Below are 23383 nucleotides of genomic sequence, written 5' to 3'. Positions count from 1 at the left end.
ACGTGATCATGCTAACACGTGTCGTTCCTGAAGTAACAACACATGTAATGCAGAGGTGTTTACCTGCCTAAGTAGCAAAAAAGTAGCTTGCTAATATTAGTATGCTAACACTTGTGCCGCGGGCTGTTAAAAAATTAGATAAGGGTCACAAACGGTCGCACTTTTAACACTCCTGACTTAGTGAAACAGGCAACGTTAGCTGCTAACTACGCTAATAAAGCTAGCAAACTAAATTAGGGATTTAACGACACATTTGAGCCGGTACTACACCAATTCTCAGTAACTGAGGACAAATATTGCTTTCTTTCACCATCATTTGCAAGTATTTGAGTCTGTCCTCGTCAGTAAGTAGTCTTTGCCATTAAGTCGAAGGTTTGTTGAGTCCTAAAAAGTGTTGATACTGTAAGTATTGTACACACATCATCTGTTTGATTGTGATGCGTGTCTTAGTTGTAGTTCTCATTGCCTCATTTGGAGGTGTTGAAATCCTGTAAAATCGCTAATGCTAATCGGTAGCATGTCTAAGGCATATCCAATGTAAATTAGCATTGAGCTACCCTGTTTCATGTATATATTACTCATGCTTCATGATATGATGAATACACAAATCACAAAACACCAGGACAAGAAGAAAAGCACGTAAAGAGTCAAGGAGAGCGCCGTCTTACCCGCCATCTCTGTCCCAGTCGTACACTTCCACCTTGATGCTCCTGCAGGACACAAACTTACACATCACCATCCAGAAATCTAACTAAATACTAGCTGTTCCAATATCGAATCCTTGAAAATTGGTCGATATTGATATCAGGAGGAACCGCACATATCATTTTGGAATGTGAAAAATGTTTGATCAAGTAAAAATACTCAGTCAGAAAACAATGCTCGGTATGAAAAACACCAACCTATTTATAATCACCTGTATAATACTGTCTTTAAATTGAAGTGGAGTGATAGTTGCCTTTTTAGTCGCAATAATTCATGAAGTTAAGTTCATGACACCTAAGTTTAATGATGCGGACACTTTTGTTACTGGTTATTAGGTTTGCCTGTGCAACAATACTTATTTGATACTTGTTTGCATTGACAAATGTGCTGTTTTATATTGTTTAATGATTATTACGTATGTCTAGCTTCTGTGCTACTGTGTGCTTAGCTTTTGTGTAGCCGCAAGATTCAAGCAGCCTAGAGCTTAGAATATTCACCTTTTGTAAATGACTTAGAAGAAAGTAACCCGGCAGGCACAAGCCATTGATACATTATTATATGTACTTGTCCTTTAAAACTGACTTTGAAACAACGTTGCAAAACAGTTGTATTTGTAAATTGAGACAACGTTAAGGTCGAACGTTGGATCCACTTTATTGGTTGGGAAATGACCAAATTTCAACAGACAAATTAACGTCAGAACGAAACATTGAATTAACGTTGTCAAAAAGCATGTTGTTTCAAGGTTGTATTTGTGTTGTAGAATATTGGGTGGGAAATGACCAAATTTCAATGATCAAATCAATGTCAGAACCCAACATTGATTAAACATTGTCAAAAAGCATGTTGTTTCAATGTTGTAGTTGTGTTGTAGAATGTTGGTTGAGAAGTGACTAAATTCCAATGATCAAATCAATGTCAGAACCTGACATTGATTGAACGTTGTCAAAGAGAATGTTGTTTCAACGTTGTATTTGTGTTGTAGAATATTGGTTGGGAAATATCCAAATTTCAATGATCAAATCAAGAACCCAACATCAATTAAACGTCGTAAAAAAAGCATGTTGTTTCAACATTGTATTCGTGTTGTAAAATATGGGTTGGGAAAACACCAAATTCAATGGTCAAATCAACGCCAGAACCTGACATCGAATGAAAGTTGTCAAAAAGCATGTTGTTTCAACGTTGTATTGGCGTTGTAGACTATTATTTGGGAAATGACTAAATAACCAATGATCGAATCAACGTCAGAACCCAACATTCATTAAACGTTGTCAAAAAGGGACGGCGTGGCGCAGTGGAAGAGTGGCCGTGCGCAACCCGAGGGTCCCTGGTTCAAATCCCACCTAGTACCAACCTCGTCACGTCCGTTGTGTCCTGAGCAAGACACTTCACCCTTGCTCCTGATGGGTGCTGGTTGGCGCCTTGCATGGCAGCTCCCTCCATCAGTGTGTGAATGTGTGTGTGAATGGGTAAATGTGGAAGTAATGTCAAAGCGCTTTGAGTACCTTGAAGGTAGAAAAGCGCTATACAAGTACAACCCATTTATCATTTAAAAGCATGTTGTTTCAATGTTGTATTTGTGTTGTAGAACATTGGTTGGAAAATGATCAAAATTCAAATGTCAAATCAACGTCAGAACCTGACTTTGAATAGAAGTCGAAAGAAAAGCATGTTGTTTCAATGTTGTAGTTTTGTTATAGAATATTGGTTGGGAAATGACCAAATTTCAATGATCAAATCAACGTCAGAACACAATATTGATTAAATGTCATCAAAAAGCATGTTGTTTATGTGTTGTGGAATATTCGTTGGGGAATGACTATATTTCGATGGTAAAATCAACGTCAGAACTGGAAATTGAATCAACATTGTCAAAAAGCATGTTTTTTCAACGTTGTCTTGGAGAATATTGGTTGGGAAATTATCAAAATTCAAAGATCAAATCAACGTCAGAACCTGACATTGAATAAAAGTCATCAAAAAGCATGTTGTTTCAACATTCTAGTTGTATTATAGAATATTGGTTGGAAAATGAGCACATTTTAATGGTCAAATCAACGTCAGAACCCAGTATTTATTAAAAGTTGTCAAAAAGCATGTTGTTTATGTGTTGTATTGTTTTGTAGAATATTGGTTGGAAAATGATCAAAATGCAAATGTAAAATCAATGTCAGAACCTGACATTGAATAGAAGTCGTCAAAAAGCATGTTGTTTCAACGTTGTAGTTTTGTTGTACAGTATTCAGAGGTGGGTAGAGTAGCCAGAAATTGTACTCAAGTAAGAGTACCGTTACTTTCGAGATTTATTACTCAAGTAAAAGTAAGGAGTAGTCACCCAAATATTTACTTGAGTAAAAGTAAAAAGTATGTTGTGAAAAAACTACTCAAGTACTGAGTAACTGATGAGTAACCTGATTACGGCAACAAATAATGCACAAAAACATAAAAATAGCAATGAACAAATTCAGATCCAGGAATATCTCTTAAGCACCTAAAACAATAATATATATTAAATAATAGTACATTAAAATAAAATAAAAAAAATGGCACATTGAGCCACAATAACTTAACAGCACCATAGGCTCAGTAGGCATTCATTGATTTGATTGATTGATTAAAACTTGTATTAGTAGATTGTACAGTACAGTACATATTCCCTACAATTGACCACTAAATGGTAACACCCCGATAAGTCTTTCAACGTTTATCAATTACTTAATAAATGACCAAGTCGAGGTGATCTACCTCATATATACATATATATACACACACATATCATATATACACACACATATCATACATACACACACATCATTTATACACACACAAATTATATATATATATATATATATATATATATATATGTATATATAGATATACACATACATACATTTATATATACAGTATATATTTTATATTTATTTATTTTGCTGTTTTTGTTCACATGTTGAAGGTGTTTTAATGAATATACATGCATGTTAACACATAGATTCCTATCTTTCATGAAGACAAGAATATAAATTGGTGTATTACCTGATTCTGATGACCTGCATTGATTGGACTCAGATGTCCACGTTTTCAAATGGAGGAGAAAAAAGTTCCTCTTTTCTGTCTAATACCACATGAAAGTCGTTGGTTTTTGGCATCTTATCTGTCCAGCTTCCATATTCGTTTTTATCCACTTTACAAGAAATACATTGGCGGCAAAGTCCGTAGTTTGCTAGCTTGTTTGCGCTGGCTTTCGGAGACTCTTATTTTGTTAGCGCAGGCGCGATGGAGCGGCACTTTTATTGTGAAGACAGGAACTGTGCGATCAGTCTTTAGGCTTTTGACGGGAAGTACGGTTGAAATAAAAAGTGTCTTTTTTCCTTTACACTTTTGATTGATTGATTGAAACTTTTATTAGTAGATCGCACAATACAGTACATATTCCCTACAATTGACCACTAAATGGTAACACCCCAATACGTTTTTCAACTTGTTTAAGTCGGGTCATGTGACCGCCTGGCTCTGTTTGATTGGTCCAACGTCACCAGTGTCCGCATGTGACTGGTGAAACGCAGGCATGCGTAGATTCTACTTTGAAGCTCTGTCATTAACCAAAACAAACATTAATAGATCGATAAAAAAAAGTAGCGAGTAGCGAGCTGAATGTAGATAAATGGAACGGAGTAAAAGTAGCGTTTCTTCTCTATAAATATACTCAAGTAAAAGTAAAAGTATGTTGCATAAAATCTACTCGTAGAAGTACAGTTTATCCCGAAAGTTACTCAAGTAAATGTAACGGAGTAAATGTAGCGCGTTACTACCCACCTCTGAGAGTATTGGTTTGAAAATGACCAAATTTCAAGGATCAAATCAACGTCAGAACAAAACATTGGTTAAATGTCATCAAAAAGCATGTTGTTTCAACGTTGTTTATGTGTTGTGGAATATTTGTTGGGGAATAACTGTATTTCGATGGTAAAATCAACGTCAGAACCTGATATTGAATCAACATCGTCAAAAAGCATGTTGTTTCAACGTTTTACTTGTGTTGGGGAATATTGGTTGGGAAATGATCAAAATTCAAAGGTCAAATCAACGTCAAAACCTGACATTGAATAAAAGTCATCAAAAAGCATGTTGTTTCAACATTCTAGTTGTGTTGTAGAATATCGGTTGGAAAATGATCAAAATTCAAATGTCAAATCAACGTCACAACCTGACATTGAATAGAAGTCGTCAAAAAGCATGTTGTTTCAGCGTTGTAGTTTTGTTATAGAATATTGGTTGGGAAATGACCAAATTTCAATGATCAAATCACCGTCAGAACACAACATTGATTAAATGTCATCAAAAAGCATGTTGTTTATGTGTTGTGGAATATTCGTTGGGGAATGATTATATTTCGATGGTAAAATCAACGTCAGAACCTGACATTGAATCAACATCATCAAAAAGCATGTTGTTTCAACGTTGTACTTGTGTTGGGGAATATTGGTTGGGAAATGATCAAAATTCAAATGTCAAATCAATGTCAGAACCTGACATTGAATCGACATCGTCAAAAAGCATGTCGTTTCAACGTTGTAGTTTTGTTATAGAATATTGGTTGGGAAATGACCAAATTTCAATTATCAAATCAACGTCAGAACACGACATTGGTTAAATGTCATCAAAAAGCATGTTGTTTCAACATTGTTTATGTGTTGTGGAATATTCGTTGCGGAATGATTATATTTCGGTGGTAAAATCAACGTCAGAACCTGAAATTGAATCAACATTGTCAAAAAGCATGTTGTTTCAATGTTGTATTTGTGTTGGGGAATATTGGTTGGGAAATGATCAAAATTCAAATGTCAAATCAACGTCACAACCTGACATTGAATAGAAGTCGCCAAAAAGCATGTTGTTTCAGCGTTGTAGTTTTGTTATAGAATATTGGTTGGGAAATGACCAAATTTCAATGATCAAATCACCGTCAGAACACAACATTGATTAAATGTCATCAAAAAGCATGTTGTTTATGTGTTGTGGAATATTCGTTGGGGAATGATTATATTTCGATGGTAAATCAACGTCAGAACCTGACATTGAATCAACATCATCAAAAAGCATGTTGTTTCAGCGTTGTAGTTTTGTTATAGAATATTGGTTGGGAAATGACCAAATTTCAATGATCAAATCACCGTCAGAACACAACATTGATTAAATGTCATCAAAAAGCATATTATTTATGTGTTGTGGAATATTCGTTGGGTAATGACTATATTTCGATGGTAAAATCAACGTCAGAACCTGACATTGAAACAACATCATCAAAAAGCATGTTATTTCAACGTTGTACTTGTGTTGGGGAATATTGGTTGGGAAATGATCAAAATTCAAATGTCAAATCAATGTCAGAACCTGACATTGAATCAACATCGTCAAAAAGCATGTTGTTTCAACATTGTAGTTTTGTTTTAGAATATTGGTTGGGAAATGACCAAATTTCAATGATCAAATCAACGTCAGAACACAAGATTGGTTAAATGTCATCAAAAAGCATGTTGTTTCAACATTGTTTATGTGTTGTGGAATATTCGTTGCGGAATGATTATATTTCGATGGTAAAATCAACGTCAGAACCTGACATTGAATCAACATTGTCAAAAAGCATGTTGTTTCAATGTTGTATTTGTGTTGGGGAATATTGGTTGGGAAATGATCAAAATTCAAAGGTCAAATCAACGTCAGAACCTGACATTGAATAAAAGTCATCAAAAAGCATGTTGTTTCAACATTCTAGTTGTGTTGTAGAATATTGGTTGGGAAATTACCAAATTTCAATGATCAAATCAACATCAGAAACCAGCATTTATTAAAAGTTGTCAAAAAGCATGTTGTTTATGTGTTGTATTTGCGTTGTAGGATATTGGTTGGGAAAAGATTAAAATTCAAATGTCAAATCAATGTCAGAACATGACATTGAATAGAAGTCGGCAAAAACTATGTTGTTTCAACGTTGCAGTTTTGTTATAGAATATTGGTTGGGAAATGACCAAATTTCAATGATCAAATCAACATCAAAACACAACATTGGTTAAATGTCATCAAAAAGCATGTTGTTTCAACGTTGTTTATGTGTTGTGGAATATACGTTGAGGAATGACTATATTTCGATGGTAAAATCAACGTCAGAACTGGACATTGAATCAACATCGTCAAAAAGCATGTTTTTTCAATGTTGTACTTGTCTTGGAGAATATTGGTTGGGAAATGATCAAAATTCAAATGTCAAATCAATGTCAGAACCTGACATTGAATAAAATTCATCAAATAAAATGTTGTTTCAACATTCTAGTTGCGTTGTAGGGTATTGGTTGGGAAATGATAAAAATTCAAAGCTCAAATCAATGTCAAAACCTGACATAGAATAAAAGTAATCAAATACCATGTTGTTTCAACATTCTAGAAGTGTTGTAGAGTATTGGTTGGGAAATGACCAAATTTCAATGATCAAATCAATGTCAGAACACAACATTGATTAAATGTAATCAAAAAGCATGTTCTTTCAACGCTGTTTAAGTGTTGTGGAATATTCGTTGGGGAATGACTATATTTCGATAGAAAAATCATCGTCAGAACCTGACATTGAATCAACATTGTCAAAAAGCATGTTGTTTCAATCTTGTATTTGTGTTGTAGAATATTGGTTGGGAAATGATCAAAATTCAAAGGTCAAATCAACATCAGAACCTGATATTGAATAAAAGTCATCAAATAGCATTTTGTTTCAACATTCTCGTTGTGTTGTAGAGTATTGGTTGGAAAATTACCAAATTTCAATGATCAAATCAACGTCAGAACCCAGCATTTATTAAAAGTTGTCAAAAAGCATGTTGTTTATGTGTTTTATTTGTGTTGTAGAATATTGGTTGGGAAATGATCAAAATTCAAATGTCAAATCAATGTTAGAACCTGACATTGAATAGAAGTCGTCAAAAAGCATGTTGTTTCAACGTTGTAGTTTTGTTATAGAATATTGGTTGGGAAATGACCAAATTTCAATGATCAAATCAACGTCAGAACACAACATTGGTTAAATGTCATCAAAAAGCATGTTGTTTCAACGTTGTTTATGTGTTGTGGAATATTCGTTAGGGAAATATTATATTTCGATGGTAAAATCAACGTCAGAACCTGACATTGAATCAACATTGTCAAAAAGCATGTTGTTTCCATGTTGTATTTGTGTTGTAGAATTTTGGTTGGGAAATGATCAAAATTCAAATGTCAAATCAATGCCAGAACCTGACATTGAATAGAAGTCGTCAAAAAGCATGTTGTTTCAACGTTGTAGTTTTGTTATAGAATATTGGTTGGGAAATCACCAAATTTCAATTATCAAATCAACTTCAGAAGACAACATTGGTTAAATGTCATCTAAAAGCATGTTGTTTATGTGTTATGGAATATTTGTTGGGGAATTACTATATTTCGATGGTAAAATCAACGTCAGAACGTGACATTGAATAAAAATCATCAAAAAGCATGTTGTTTCAACATTCTAGTTGTATTGTAGAATATTGTTTGGGAAATAACCAAATTTCAATGATCAAATCAACGTCAGAACCCAGCATTTATTAAAAGTTGTCAAAAAGCATGTTGTTTATGTGTTGTATTTGTGTTGTAGAATATTGGTTGGGAAATGATCAAAATTCAAATGTCAAATCAATGTCGGAACCTGACATTGAATAGAAGTCGTCAAAAAGCATGCATGTTGTTTCAACGTTGTAGTTTTGTTATAGAATATTGGTTGGAAAATGACCAAATTTCAATGATCGAATCAACGTCAGAACACAACAATGGTTAAATGTCATCAAAAAGCATCCTGTTTCAACATTGTTTATGTGTTGTGGAATATTCGTTGGGGAATGATTATATTTCGATGGTACAATCAACGTCAGAACCTGACATTGAATCAACATCGTCAAAAAGCATGTTGTTTCAACGTTGTACTTGTGTTGGGGAATATTGTTTGGGAAATTATCCAAATTCAAAGGTCAAATCAACGTCAGAACCTGACATTGAATAAAAGTCATTAAAAAGCATGTTGTTTCAACATTTTCGTTGTGTTGTAGAATATTGGTTGTGAAATGACCAAATTTCAAAGATCAAATTAACGTCAGAACACAACATTGATTAAATGTCATCAAAAAACATGTTGTTTATGTGTTGTGGAATATTCGTTGGGTAATGACTATATTTCGATGGTAAAATCAACGTCAGAACCTGACATTGAATCAACATCGTCAGAAAGCATGTTGTTTCAATGTTGTATTTGTGTTGTAGAATATTGGTGGGGAAATGACCAAATTTCAATGATTGAATTAACATCAGAACCCAACATTGATTAAACGTTGTGAAAATGCATGTTGTTTCAATGTTGTGTTTCAGTTGCTCAACGTCAGGACCAATTCAACAAGTTCTCAACGTTGTTTCAATGTCTTGTGCCTGCTTGGAAGCAAACCCGTTGCAGGACTGCTTGCATCGGAGCGATTGTAGATGCACCCCGATACTTGTTGATATCAGACGAAGACCCAAATCCGGACCGGGACAAACCATGCAAAATACCACATACTCTAAAGTACCGTGTACTTTGGAGGCGGGGCTACAAGGAGTGTCGAAAAGGAGTATGTGGCGATAAAAAGGTGACATTACGAGACCTTAAAGACACGTACGATGAATAAAGAATGTCTTCTGTGAAGTGCTGCTGCAGGTTTAAAGTCAAGTCATTCCAAATGCAAATCCTGGCCTTTGTGGAACAAGTGGGGGGTGTCCACGTAATCTGTGAGCTGCTGGTGGCTGCGCGCCTGAACATCAGCTGATTAAAACACGGAGGGCTTCCTCTTCCTAATCTCCTAAGCAGGGAAGGAGCAAAAGGTGCAGCGGGGTTGATTTACATGATGCCGCACGTACACTCGCCTGCTCATTAGACTGCACGGGGTGTCTGAGTAAAGAAGATAAAGTGCGTGTGCCTCATTAAGTTCTAAGTGGAGACCATTACTAAGAATGATTCTGCGGATTCATGCACTAACTGTCCGACACCAAGGCTTCATTTGCTGCAGGGGAATGCTGCATTCAAAGTTTTCTGGAAGCGTAAACAAATGTAATATTTCTATTTTGAACTTGTGGTTCGGTCGGGAGAGCAGTTGTGCCAGACACTTGAGGGTTTCAGGTTTGATTCCCGCTTCTGCCACCCTTGTGTTTCACTGTGTAAAGCGCTTAGAGTCTCTCCCGACAAAAGCGCTATAGAAATATAATTCACTTCACTTTTCACAGACAAGTGTATTTTTTAAATATTTTTTTGTACTATTTATTTTTTTTATGAATTTGCATTCATTTTGGTCTTGTTTTTAATAATTTTCCCATTTTTTTCACTTCTTTAAACAAATTTAATATTTATATGTTTCCTTTGTTTACTTTTTAAAACAGGTGTATTAGTTGTTCTTGTAAGTATTTTTTGCATTTAACTTTTTAAAATTTCTATTGTACATCTTTACACCATTTACAAACGTTTAGCATTTTTTTAAGAACATGCATTTTAAAAAAAATATTTTATAAAATAAGTACATTACTTGTTTTTTAGTTATATTTTGCACATTTTAACAAATGTAATATTTCCATTTTTTAATCGTATTAATTTTTGTTGTTTTTTTAAATGATTTTTTGTACTTTTCAAAAACAACTGCAATATTTCTGTTTAATTTGTGTTTCTTTACATTTTTAACTAGTGAATTAGTTCTTATTTTGTGTATATGTTTCTTTTAATTTTTCTTCATAGCTGTATGTAGAGGTGGCTGGTTGTATCCACTGCTTTAATGTCTTTAATGTCCTTTGTCTTCTTTGATGTTTGATATTTCCCTCAGACGGATGTGTACTATGACTATGAGTTGTTGTTTTTTTCCCTTGGCCTCAGTCTGGACCCCCTCTCCAGGGGCCCAAGCTTAGACCGATTTTTTTATTTTATTTTATTTTATTTTAATCTTCTATTTTTTTCTCCCACTCCCCCCCACTTGTTTACCTGTATCTCACCTTTTTTGTAAGGGGCGCTGGAAGACGGCAGACCAGTCAGCAATCCTGTTCTGTCTCCCTGTAATGTTTGTCTGATCTTGAATGGGATTGTGCTGAAAATTTTAATTTTCCTGAAAGAACTCTCCTGAAGGAAATAAAGTACTATCTAATCTAATCTAATCTAATCTATTGCTTGCACTTTTTAACAAAGTGTTTTATTATTTGTATAGTGTATTTCTACACCATTTTTAAATTATGTCTTACATTCATTTAAACAAATGTAATATTAAAAATATAAAAATATATTTTATTTTTCATTTTTATAAAACAAGTGTATTTGTTTTAGTTATTGGTTAATTTTTAGTTAAATTTGCTTAAATGAGTGTAAAACATTAATATTAATTTAAACAAATGTAATGTTTTAAAAAAAAGATTACACTTTTTCATTTTCTTAAAGGGTATTTTTCTAGTTTTTGCACATTGTCAAACATGCAATATCTTTATTTTTAAATTTTGTCTTTACTTTTTTAAAACATTCAAATTACTTTTTCTTTTTAATTTTTTCACAAATGTCTTATAACTTATTCTTTTTATGTGCACTTTTTAACAAATTTGACGTTTTCATCTTTTATTAATTTGTATTTATCATTGAATTGCTTTTAATGATATTGCAGAGTTGCACTTTTGTAAACCTTTATATTTCTGTTTTGATTGCTTTTAAATCAAGTGTATTCATTATTTTTTAAGAATCTTTTGCACAGTTAAATTTTTTATTTTAATATATTTGTACAATATGTATATTTTACACCATTTTTAATTTCACTTTTTTAAACAATTGTAATGTTCAAAAATGCATAATTTATTTTCCATTCTTATAATGCAAGAGTAATTATTTAATTGTTTTTTGCACATTTTCCAAACAAATGCAATGTTTATTGTGTAATTATTTTATTTTTAACTTTTATTAAAACAAGTAGATTATTTTTTTCAAATAACTATTTCCATTTTCCATTTCTTTTATTAATTTCTTTTAACATTTTTCAAATTATTTTCTTTAATATTATTTTGCACCTTTTCAAACAAATGCAAATTAATTGTTTTAAAAATAGTTTTCCTTTTCAGTTTTTATCACAAATTAATATATATATATATATATTTTGTTGCACTTTTTAAACTTTTTCGTTTAACATTTGTATGATACATTTTTACACCATCTAAAAACAACAAAAAATTTTTTACACTTTTTTAAACAACTATGTTCAAAAATATTTTATTTTCTAGTTTTTATAATACAAGTGTAATATTTTTTATTGTAATTTTTTGCGAATTTTCCATTTTCACTTTCCACTATTCAAAAACGCATAATTAATTTTCCATTCTTATAATACAAGTGTAATGATAAAAAAATGTTTTGCACATTTTCTAAACAAATGCAATGTTTATTGTGTAATTATTGTCTTTTTACTTTCATCAAAACAGGTAGATTAGGTTTTTTGAATAACTATTTCCAGTTTCAATTTCTTTTATTAATTTCTTTTGACATTTTTCAAATAATTTTCTTTAATATTATTTTGCACCTTTTCAAACAAATGGAATATTGTTTTAAAAATAGTTTTCCTCTTCAGTTTTTATTATAAATACATACAGATTTTTTTTGTTACACTTTTTAACTTTTTCTTTTAACATTTGTATGATACCATTTAAAAATCAACATTTTTTAATACTTTTTTAAACAATTATGTTCAAAAATATTTTATTTTTCATTTTTATAATACAATAACCATTATTGTTGTTTTTCACAATTTTTTGGAACAAATGCAATTTTATTTTTTATTATTTGTTTTCCACTTTTACTAAAACAGGTGGATTATTTGTTGTTAAATAATTATTTCCATTTCCACTTTCCATTATTTTACTAATTTATTTGGTCATTTTTAAAATTATTTTCTTTATTGTCCTTTGTACCTTTCCAAACAAGTACACTACATTTTTTAAAATACTTTTCTTTTTCATTTTTCTTTTTTTTTACAAATGTATTATTTCTTTTTCTCTTTTTTTTTTGCACATTATAACGAATGTAATATATTTTTAATTGTAGTGCATTGTTTTGGTACAACTTTATTTTGTATCGATTTTCGCTTGGTGTTGAACAAATAAGTGGGGCGAAGCAACGAGGCGGGTGGACACGATTGGCACGGATCAGCATCAGGAAGACCTCTTGGCTGCTAATGTAGACATCAGGTCACCTGCTGGAGCCTGAGTCAGCACTTACGTGCTACTTCCTGGTACTACTTCCTGTTACCATGAATTGATTAACTGAAACCCACTACTACCCACCACGCAGTCTGATAGTTTATATATCAATGATGAAATATTAACATTGCAACACATGCCAATACGGCCGGTTTAGTTTACTAAATTACAATTTAAAATTTCCCGCGGAGTTTCTTGTTGAAAACGTCACGGAATGATGACGCATGCGCGTGACGTCACGGACTGTCAGGACATATTAGCGCAGCACCATTTGCGGCTAAAAGTCGTCTTTTCATCGCGCAATTAAACAGTATTCTGGACATCTGTGCTGCTGAATCTTTTGCCATTTGTTCAATTAATATTGGAGAAGTCAAAGTAGAAAGATGGAGTTGGGAAGATTAAGCCTTTAGCCACACAAACACACGGCGTTTTCTTGTTTAAAATTCCCGGAGGTGAAGCTTTACTATGGATCAGAGCGGTCAAGCGAACATGGTTCCCGACCACTTGTCAACCGGCAGGTTTCGGTGAGAAAATTGTGGTAAAAAGTCGCCTCTTACCATAGATCAGCTGAGCTTGCGCCGTCCATGCAGCTGCCGTCGACTTCCCTCAGAGACTGGCGTCAAGACACCCGTGGACACACCCCTGCTACTATCAGGTACTATTTAATCTCACTAAAACACTAGCAACACAATAGAAAGATAAGGGATTTCCCAGAATTATCCTAGAAAATGTGTCTAAAAACATCTGAATCCGTCCCAATGCAATCGCCTTTTTTTTTTTTTAAACTTTATTTATTTATTTTATTTTTTTCTAGTCTTTCGCTATCAATATCATCATCCACAAATCTTTCATCCTCGCTCAAATTAATGGGTCCGAATAGCTTTTGCTACTGGAGGCTCACATTATAAACAATGTGAGGACGTGAGGAGCCCTCACCCTTGTGACGTCATCGTCTGCGACTTCCAGTAAAGGCAAGGCTTTTTTATCAGCACCAATAGTTGTGAACTTTATCGTGGATGTTCTCTACTAAATCCTTTCAGCAAAAATATGGCAATATCGCGAAATGATCATGTATGACACATATAATGGACCTGCTATCCCGCTTTAAATAAGAAAATATCATTTCAGTAGGCCTTTAAACAAGTTGAAAAACTTATTCGGGTGCTACCATTTAGTGGTCAATTGTACGGAATATGTACTGAACTGTGCAATCTACTAATAAAAGTTTCAATCAATCAATCAATGGTACTTCCTGCCTTCCTCAGCCATATTTATTCATCTGTGTTTATTCCTGCATCCCAACTGGTGCTGTCGTGTACTCATACAGAAAAGTGCCGCCTACCTGTCGTAGTCGCCGTTGCAGAGCGCCCTGACGGGAATCTTGAAGGCCTGCCAAACGGGATCCAAAGTGTTCTTCACCACTTCGGTTTTGTGGCAAATGGTGAACCTGCGAGACACACCGCCTGGTTAATTCCTACTTTTTGTTACTTTTGTAACCCAAAAACGAAAACACTTCCTGCTCTTTTCCTCGCGCAACTTAGCTGCTTGCATCGCAGCGGGATGTTGTTGGAGCCCCGCGGCGAAGCGTTTATGCCACGGCTGCACAAAAGGAGTGCGTTAAGTTAAAGCAGGGGTCACCAACGCGGTGCCCTCGGGCACCAGGTCGCCCGTAAGGACCAGATGAGTCGCCCGCTGGCCTGTTCTAAAAATAGCTCAAACAGCAGCACTTACCAGTGAGCTGCCTATATTTTTTTAATTTTATTTATTTATTAGCAAGCTGGTCTCGCTTTGCTCGACATTTTTGATTCTAAGAGAGACAAAACTCAAATAGAATTTGAAAATCCCAAAAAATATTTTAAAGACTTGGTCTTCACTTGTTTAAATAGATTCATTTATTTGATTACTTTGCTTCTTATAACTTTCAGAAAGACAATTTTAGAGAAAAAATACAACCTTAAAAATGATTTTAGGATTTTTAAACACATGTACCTTTTTACCTTATAAAATCCTTCCTCTTCTTTCCTGACAATTTAAATCAATGTTCAAGTAAATTTATTTTATTATCGTAAAGAATACTAAAGTGCAGATTTGTATTTAATTCTTCATTTTAGCATCTGTTTTTTTGATGAAGAATATTTGTGAAATATTTATACAAACTTATGATTAAAACTCCCAAAAATTATTCTGGAAAATCTAGAAAATCTGTACAATCAAATTTAAATCTTATTTCAAAGTCTTGAATTTCTTTTAAAATTTTTGTTCTGGAAAATCTAGAAGAAATTATTTGTCTTTGTTAGAAATATAGCTTGGTACAATTTGTTATATATTCTAACAAAGTGCAGATTGGATTTTAACCTATTTAAAACATGTCATCAAAATTCTAAAATTAATCTTAATCAGGAAAATTTACTAATGATGTTCCATAAATTATTTTTTTTATTTTTTCAAAAAGATTCGAATTAGCTTCTTTTTGTCTTCTTTTTTTCAGTTGAATTTAGATTTTTAAAGAGTCGAAATTGAAGCTAAACTATGTTTCAAAATTTAATTTTCATTTTTTTCCCCTGTTTTCTCCTCTTTTAAACCGTTCAATTAAGTGTTTTTTTTCCATCATTTATTCTCTACAAAAAACCTTCCGTAAAAGGAAAAAAAATGTACGACGGAATGACAGACGGAAATACCCATTTTTTATATATATAGATTTATTTATTAAAGGTAAATTGAGCAAATTGGCTATTTCTGGCAAATTTTTTTAAGTGTGTATCAAACTGGTAGCCCTTCGCATTAATCAGTGCCCAAGAAGTAGCTCTTGCTTTCAAAAAGGTTGGTGACCCCTGAGTTAAAGTAACGAGGCCCGCTTGAATAAAAGCACTTTGAGGGAAAACAGCGACAAGAACATGTCACACGTCATCTTCTGGACTCTCAATTGAGGACTTGGACTCAACACAATTCTATACTTTATTCTTTGTCGTAAGTTGATCCACATTTCCTTATTTAGTTCTCGTAAAACACAGGTGTCAAACTCATGGTGGCCCGCCACATGATTTTATTTGGCCCTCGTAAGCCTGGAAATAATAGGTATCAATAAAGTACTGTAACTTTTCCTACTAAATTTATTCCATCTATCCATTTTCCACCGCTTATCCCTTTTGGGGTTGCGGGGGGCGCTGGTGCCTATCTCAGCTACAATCGGGCGGAAGGCGGTGTACACCCTGGACAAGTCGCCCTCATCTATATGTACATCATGTAACTTAAATATTGTTTATTTATACAAAAAAATATTATCAAACATTCAAACCATCCATCCATCCATTCATCCATTTTCTGCCGCTTATTCCCTTTGGGGTCGCGGGGGTCGCTGGTGCCTATCTCAGCTACAATCAGTAGGGCTGAGCGTATCGATACCAAGTATCGATACCAAGTATCGATAGTATCGATACTTGGTGAGTATCGATAGTATCGATACTTGGTGAGTATCGATAGTATCGATACTTGGTGAGTATCGGTATCGTATCGATACTGGCGTGATGGTATCGATACTTCACCAAATTAAGCTAATCACTCCCATTTAAGTCGGGAGAGTGGCTGTGCCAGCAATCTGAGGGTTACTGGTTCAATCCCATACCTTCTACTATCCTAGTCACGTCCGTTGTGTCCTTGAGCAAGACACGTCACCCTTGCTCCTGATGGGTCCTGGTTAGCGCCTTGCATGGCAGCTCCCGCCATCAGTGTGTGAATGTGTGTGAATGGGTGAATGTGGAAATATTGTCAAAGCACTTTGGGCTCCTTAAAAAGGGGTAGAAAAGCGCTATACAAATACAACCATTTACCATTTTACCATTTTTTTTTAACTGTAGATTTTTCGGTGTATTACTGTAAGGGGCGGTATAGTTCGGTTGGTAGAGTGATGGGTCGCGAACGAGATTTAAAAACACTTTAAAAATTCATCTTCAACCCAAAATAAAATAACATAAATACAATTAACATGACGCTTGGTGCGTTTGCGCACACACATCAGTATAATTGGCTCCGAGGTTCACTCGGACACGTACACACACACGCGTGCGTTTCCAGTGCGACTTAATGTCTTGGTTGTAAACTGTAAAGTATTTTATTGCACTAAAATAACGATAAGAATTTCTCAGTTCTTTTGTTTTGTGTTCATTTTTACAACTATTTAATAACTAGTGTTTTCTTTTTTACTTAAGTTCTTGTGTGTTGTGAGGCGACTAGCCAAGTTCAGTATTTGTTTTTACCTTATTTGCACTATTTACTTTATTGTAATTGATATTATTACTTTTTTATTTGAATTTCTCAGTTCTTTTGTTTTGTGTTCATGTTTAGAACTTTTTTCAATAACTACAGTTTTGTTATTTACCTTAAGTGTTTGTGTGTTTTGAGGCGACGAGCCAGGTTCAGTAGTTGTTTTCACCTTATTTGCATTACTTTATTGCTATTGATATTACTTTTGTAATAAATATTTTATTTTTTGACTTAAGTCGGTGTCCTGTGTTGTATTATTATCATAATCAATTAATAAAGGCAAAAGTACAAATTTGTTTTTCAAACGTATCGATACCCCGAAGTCCCCCCCCCCCATTAGATGACGACACTTCCGGTATCGGTATCGGTAGCGGCGATACTGGCCGGTATCGGATCGGATCAGATAGATAGATAGATAGATAGTACTTTATTTATTCCGTCAGGAGAGTTCCTTCAGGAAAATTACAATTTTCAGCACAATCCCATTCAAGATCAGACAAAACATTACAGGGAGACAGAACAGGATCGCTGACGGGTCTGCCGGCTTCCAGCGCCCCTTACAAAAAAGATGACATACAGGTAAACAAGGGGGGGGAGAAAAAAATAGAAGATTAAAATAAAATTAAAAAAATCGGTCTTAGCCTAGGCCCTGGAGAGGGGGGTGCAGACTGAGGCCAAGGGGAAAAAAAAACAAAAAACAACAACAACTCATAGCCATAGTACACATCCCTCTTCCATGTGTGTAAGAGGGAAACATCAAACATCAAAGAACACAGAGGACATTAAAGCCATTAAAGCAGCAGATACAACCTGACACTTCTACATACAGCTATGAATAAAAAGTAAAATAAACATATCCACTGTGGTGGCCTCTGCGGTGTTCCACGCCATCGTCCGCTGGGGTGGATGGAGGATGGCCAGAGACAGGAGCAGACCCAACAAGGCAACCAAGACAGCCGACTCCACTCTCGGCCAGTGTCGGATCAGTATTGATACCCAAATTTGCGATATTGCCCACCCCTAACAATCAGGCGGAAAGCGGTGTACACCCTGGACAAGTCGCCACCTCATCGCAGGGCCATTTTTAAACAGAAATAAATACTAATGATAATGATTTCAAAGTAAGTTATCCATCAAATTGTGCAATCTAAAAGTAGCAGTAGATTTCATGGTAAAATGTACTGTTTTTTTTACAGCATTTTTCTCTAAAAGAAAAAACTGTAGTTTTTTACTGTAATAAATTGTGGTGCCGTTTTGGCATTTAGTGAAGTGAAGTGAATTATATTTATATAGTGCTTTTCTCTAGTGACTCAAAGCGCTTTACATAGTGAAACCCAATATCTAAGTTACATTTAAACCAGTGTGGGTGGCACTGGGAGCAGGTGGGTAAAGTGTCTTGCCCAAGGACACAACGGCAGTGACTAGGATGGCTGAAGCGGGAATCGAACCTGCAACCCTCAAGTTGCTGGCACGGCCACTCTACCAACCGAACTATACCGCCCCTTACAGTAATACACCGAAAAATCTACAGTTAAAAAAAAATGGTAAAATGGTAAATGGTTGTATTTGTATAGCGCTTTTCTACCCCTTTTTAAGGAGCCCAAAGTGCTTTGACAATATTTCCACATTCACCCATTCACACACATTCACACACTGATGGCGGGAGCTGCCATGCAAGGCGCTAACCAGGACCCATCAGGAGCAAGGGTGACGTGTCTTGCTCAAGGACACAACGGACGTGACTAGGATAGTAGAAGGTATGGGATTGAACCAGTAACCCTCAGATTGCTGGCACAGCCACTCTCCCGACTTCGCCACGCCGTCCCCAGTTGTTAATTTGTTTTTATTTGTAAATAAAAACAATAAAAACCTGACAGCTCAGGTGCCAACATTGTACAGTAATTATTATTATTTTTTATTTACAGTAAAAAAACAAATGTAAATTTTACAGTAGAATTCTGGCAAATGAGCTGCCTTTTTTTTAAACATAAAAACAGCAGTACTGTTTTTCCATTTACAGTAATAAACAAAACACTTTGAGGTGAAATTATTGCAACTTACCATATTCGTTTCACTTAACAAAAAAAAAATCTACTCATAAAATGCATTTAAAAACTGCGTAATAATAGTATTCACTGTTAGAAGAGGCCCTCTGGGGCCAAACATAACTGCGATGGGGCCCTCAGTGAAAGGACTTTGACACATCTGTCTTAAAATGTTAAAAAGACTACAATGTAATGCAGAAGTGTCTGCCCAGGTTGGTGTGATTGTAACCCTGCCAGCACTTTGCCTGAAAATCTCCACTTTTCCCTCATCTCTCTGATTGTGGGATAAAAATTTTAGGGAAAATGCAGTTTTGGGGGGGAATTTTGCCTATCATGTAAGATAAGAACACGTGTGTTTTTACTTTTTTCATGCTTCGAAAATGTAAATAAATGTGAGCAAAAGTCAGCCGGAGGGAGTCGCTTTATTCCGCCTATAAAAGCGCTCTATAAAAAAAACACGATACAATGTAGTAACATTCATAATATCATATAATATTTGCATATTTTGCTCATTTTTAACAAGCACAAGAATTAATTTCACAGACGCATCGTCATTTCCCTCAACAACAAAAACTTGGCAGACTTCATGAGAGACAACAAAGACCGATGATGATCCAGAAACATATAATTTTGAGCCTGACAAGTTTTAAAAGTGCTATTTTTGGGACGGTATCAGATCCCCAAATGAGGAGAACATTTAAGGATAGTATCGCCTTTGCATCCTTATTAGCACATAGGAGAATTTTGCTAGAGTGGAAGTCACCTTTCTGCCCCAAAGCCTCCTTATGGCTTAAAGACCTTATGATGTATTTAGATCTGGAGAAAATAAAGTTCAATCTTAGGGGGGCACCTGGGAAGTTTTATTCTGTTTGGGGCTGTATGGTTGACTACACAGCTAAATTAAAGACGCTACAGGAAACATGAAAAGTTCACCTTTCATAAACCAGCTTCTTTTTTTTTTCTCATTTAATTAGTTTTATTTATATTTATTCCGGGTGTATATTTACTATCTGCCTATGTTGAGAAGAAAGTGATGTACTAATTATTTTCCATTTGTGAATGTACCTTTAATTTATGTTAACTGTCAAATTCAATAAAAACATTTATTAAAAAAAAAAAGTGCTAAACAAAAAAGAAAAACTATGAACATAATGAAACAATCCCCTACTGTACAATGTCTGCTCTCATTTGGGATGTTTATATCTTCCCGTTTGTCTGAAGAATTAATCGAAATCCGAAAAAAAGTCGACTAACTTCTCGGTTTATGTCCTCATCCTTCTACTATCCGGGTGAGAGGCATGATTTATAATTTAGAAATACCTTCTTTTTTTTTTTTCAAACTCAGCAGCACAATATGTCAATATAGCAACATAAGCTAATTAGCTCTCTGTGATCTAAAAAGTAGTTTGTCGGCGTTAGCGCTTATAATAACATTATCGCTAATACGTAACGTAAATGGAGCATTGTCAGCAGCATTTGGATGGGTACAGACGCTATAGGTTACTTCCATTCGCTGCATTGTTAGCTGACTTTTGCTAGCATTTCTTTACAAGTTAGAATGCGTAAAGAAAACACGTCTTCTTGTCTTACATCAGGATTGTGAATGATGGGCAAAATTTAAAAAAGAAAGTGCAGAGTAGTGGGAAATATCCACTTTTTCAACTCCATCACTGTCTATTTTAGAATCATCGACAAATCAAAACAATTCGGAAGAATCGTCAGACAATCATTGCAGCTGTGTCGCCGTGCTTTTGCTGGCGTACGTAAAAACCCGATCTAACGAAACAGATTCCACTTTGTAAGAGTCGACATTGTCGCTTACGTGGACAAGCGATTATGTCGCTACGATTGGCACAGAGACAAGCGGGAAGGGAAACTAAATGGGGCATTCTGATTGGCGGGGAGAAGTCATGCGGTTCCTAATGAAATGGCTGATTGTAAAATGTTGTACATGTACAGTACATAATATTATATAAGAGGCAGTATCGTGCTTATGGAGCGTATACGGCAGCTTTCTAGAGCGTAAACAATCAAGTGTGTGTGCGTGTGTGCGTGTGTGTGCGTGTGTGCGTGTGTGTGTGTGTGTGTGTGTGTGTGTGTGTGTGTGTGTGTGTGTGTGTGTCAGACATGTTGTGCAACGCGAGGAGCTTGTCAACTTACGATCCGTCTTCGTTACTGCGATAAAAGACGAGGAAAGGATCCGACTTCCCGAAGAAATCCTTCTTGTCCAGCTTGTTGCCACAAAACTGCAGCATGACCGACTCCTGGCAGGGCGAGCAGAGGAAATAATCAATAATGTTCACGCGCCTTGACGTCCGCCATTGCCACACGCATCTTATTAATATACGTCGTTCTGCTTTGATTGGCAAACTTCAGAACATTTCTTGCTTGGGACTTTATATTTCTTTACATTGTTATGTTTATATTTTAGAGTTGTAGTTGTATCTATAATATATTCTGTATTTATCCATTCATTATACAATTTTACAATATCTTCTGTATGTATTTATTCATTTACAATATCTGCATTAGTTTTGTTTATACAACATGTTTGTACATTTTTTATACATTATTTGTTGTTGATTTTTTTACAATGTATTGTGTAGGTATTTATTTATTTATTTATAAGATTTGTATTAGTTTCATTTGTACAATATATCCTGTATTTATTTATTGATTTACAATGTTTGTGTTTTATTCCTACAATATATTCCTTGTTTATTTATTCATTATACAATGTTCATTATTGTTTAGTTGTTTTGTTTTTTTCCTAATATATTTTGTATTTATTGAGTAATTTATCTACAGTGTGTGCTAGTTTTATTTTTACTTTATACATTTATTGATTCATGATACAATGTTTATTATTTCTTTTTAAATGTATTCTGTATTTATAATTTTTTTTATGATATTTGCATTATGTTTATTGATTTGTTATACATCATTTGTTGTTGATTTTGTTTTACAATATATTCTGTATTTATTTATTAACAATGCTTGTATTAATTTTATTCGTACAATATATCCTATATTTATTTATTGATTTACAATGTTTGGGAATGTTATTCCTACAATATATTCCTTGTTCATTTATTCATTATACAATGTTGGTTAGTTGTTGACTTTTTTTTTTTTTTACAATACATTCTGTATTTATTGATTTGTGTATTTGGTGTGTGCTAGTTTTATTCTTACTATATACATTTATTGATTCATGATACAATACAGTACAATTTATTTTTATGTATTTATTAACATTGTTGGTTGTTGTTGTTTTTTACAATATATTGTATTTATTTATTGATTTACAATGTGAGTTTTATTCCTAAAATATATTTTTTGTTTATTCATTCATTATACAATGTTTATTAGTTGTTTTTATACAATATATTCTGTTTTTATTTATTGATTTACAATCTTTTAGTTTTATTCCTACAATATATTTTGTGTATTCATTTATCATACAATGTTTAATATTAGCTGTTTTTTTACAATATATTCTGTATTTATGTATTTAATTTTTTTATGATAGTTTTATTTATATATTATGTATACATATTTGTTTATTGATTTGTTATACAATGTTAGTTGCAGTTTTTTTTTACAATATAGTTTGTATTTATTTATTTACAATGTTTGTTAGTTTTATTCCTACAATTTATTTGTTGTTTATTCATTCATTATAAAATGTTCATTATTAGTTGTTTTTTTACAATATATTCGGTACTGATGTATTTACATTTGTTTAGACATTATATATAGATACTTGTTTATTGATTGGTTGTACGATATTAGTTGCAGTTGGGATTTTTTTTACAAAATAGTTTATATTTATTAATCTATTGACATTTTTTGTGTTAATTTTTTCCTGCTATATTTCTTTATTTATTGATTCATCATACAATATTTGTTAGGTTTATATATTTTTTTTAATAAAATATATTCTGGATTTATTTCTATACAATGTATATGTTAAGTGTTTTTGTTTGTTTTTTACAATATATTCTGAATGTATTATACAACGTTCATATCAGTTTCATTTCTACAAATGTCCATCCATCCATCCATCATCTTCC

General features: G+C 33.8%; 1 protein-coding gene across 1 annotated transcript in view; it reads right to left on the bottom strand.

Moving 5' to 3' along the window:
* The window catches only part of LOC133549233 (copine-8-like), a 161118-nt gene that overhangs the window by 47144 nt on the left and 90591 nt on the right, over positions 1–23383 (bottom strand). Inside the window, exons 8-10 of the mRNA XM_061894450.1 lie at positions 21468–21571; positions 14345–14449; positions 669–710 (exon numbers count right to left, since the gene is read on the bottom strand). Of these exons, the coding sequence (XP_061750434.1) occupies positions 669–710; positions 14345–14449; positions 21468–21571 (251 nt within the window). The remainder of the gene's footprint in view (positions 1–668; positions 711–14344; positions 14450–21467; positions 21572–23383) is intronic.

This window comes from Nerophis ophidion, linkage group LG03 (assembly GCF_033978795.1).
Source record: "Nerophis ophidion isolate RoL-2023_Sa linkage group LG03, RoL_Noph_v1.0, whole genome shotgun sequence".
In the NCBI taxonomy this organism is placed as follows: Eukaryota; Metazoa; Chordata; class Actinopteri; order Syngnathiformes; family Syngnathidae; genus Nerophis; species Nerophis ophidion.
This window is presented reverse-complemented; position numbering and strand designations above follow the sequence as displayed.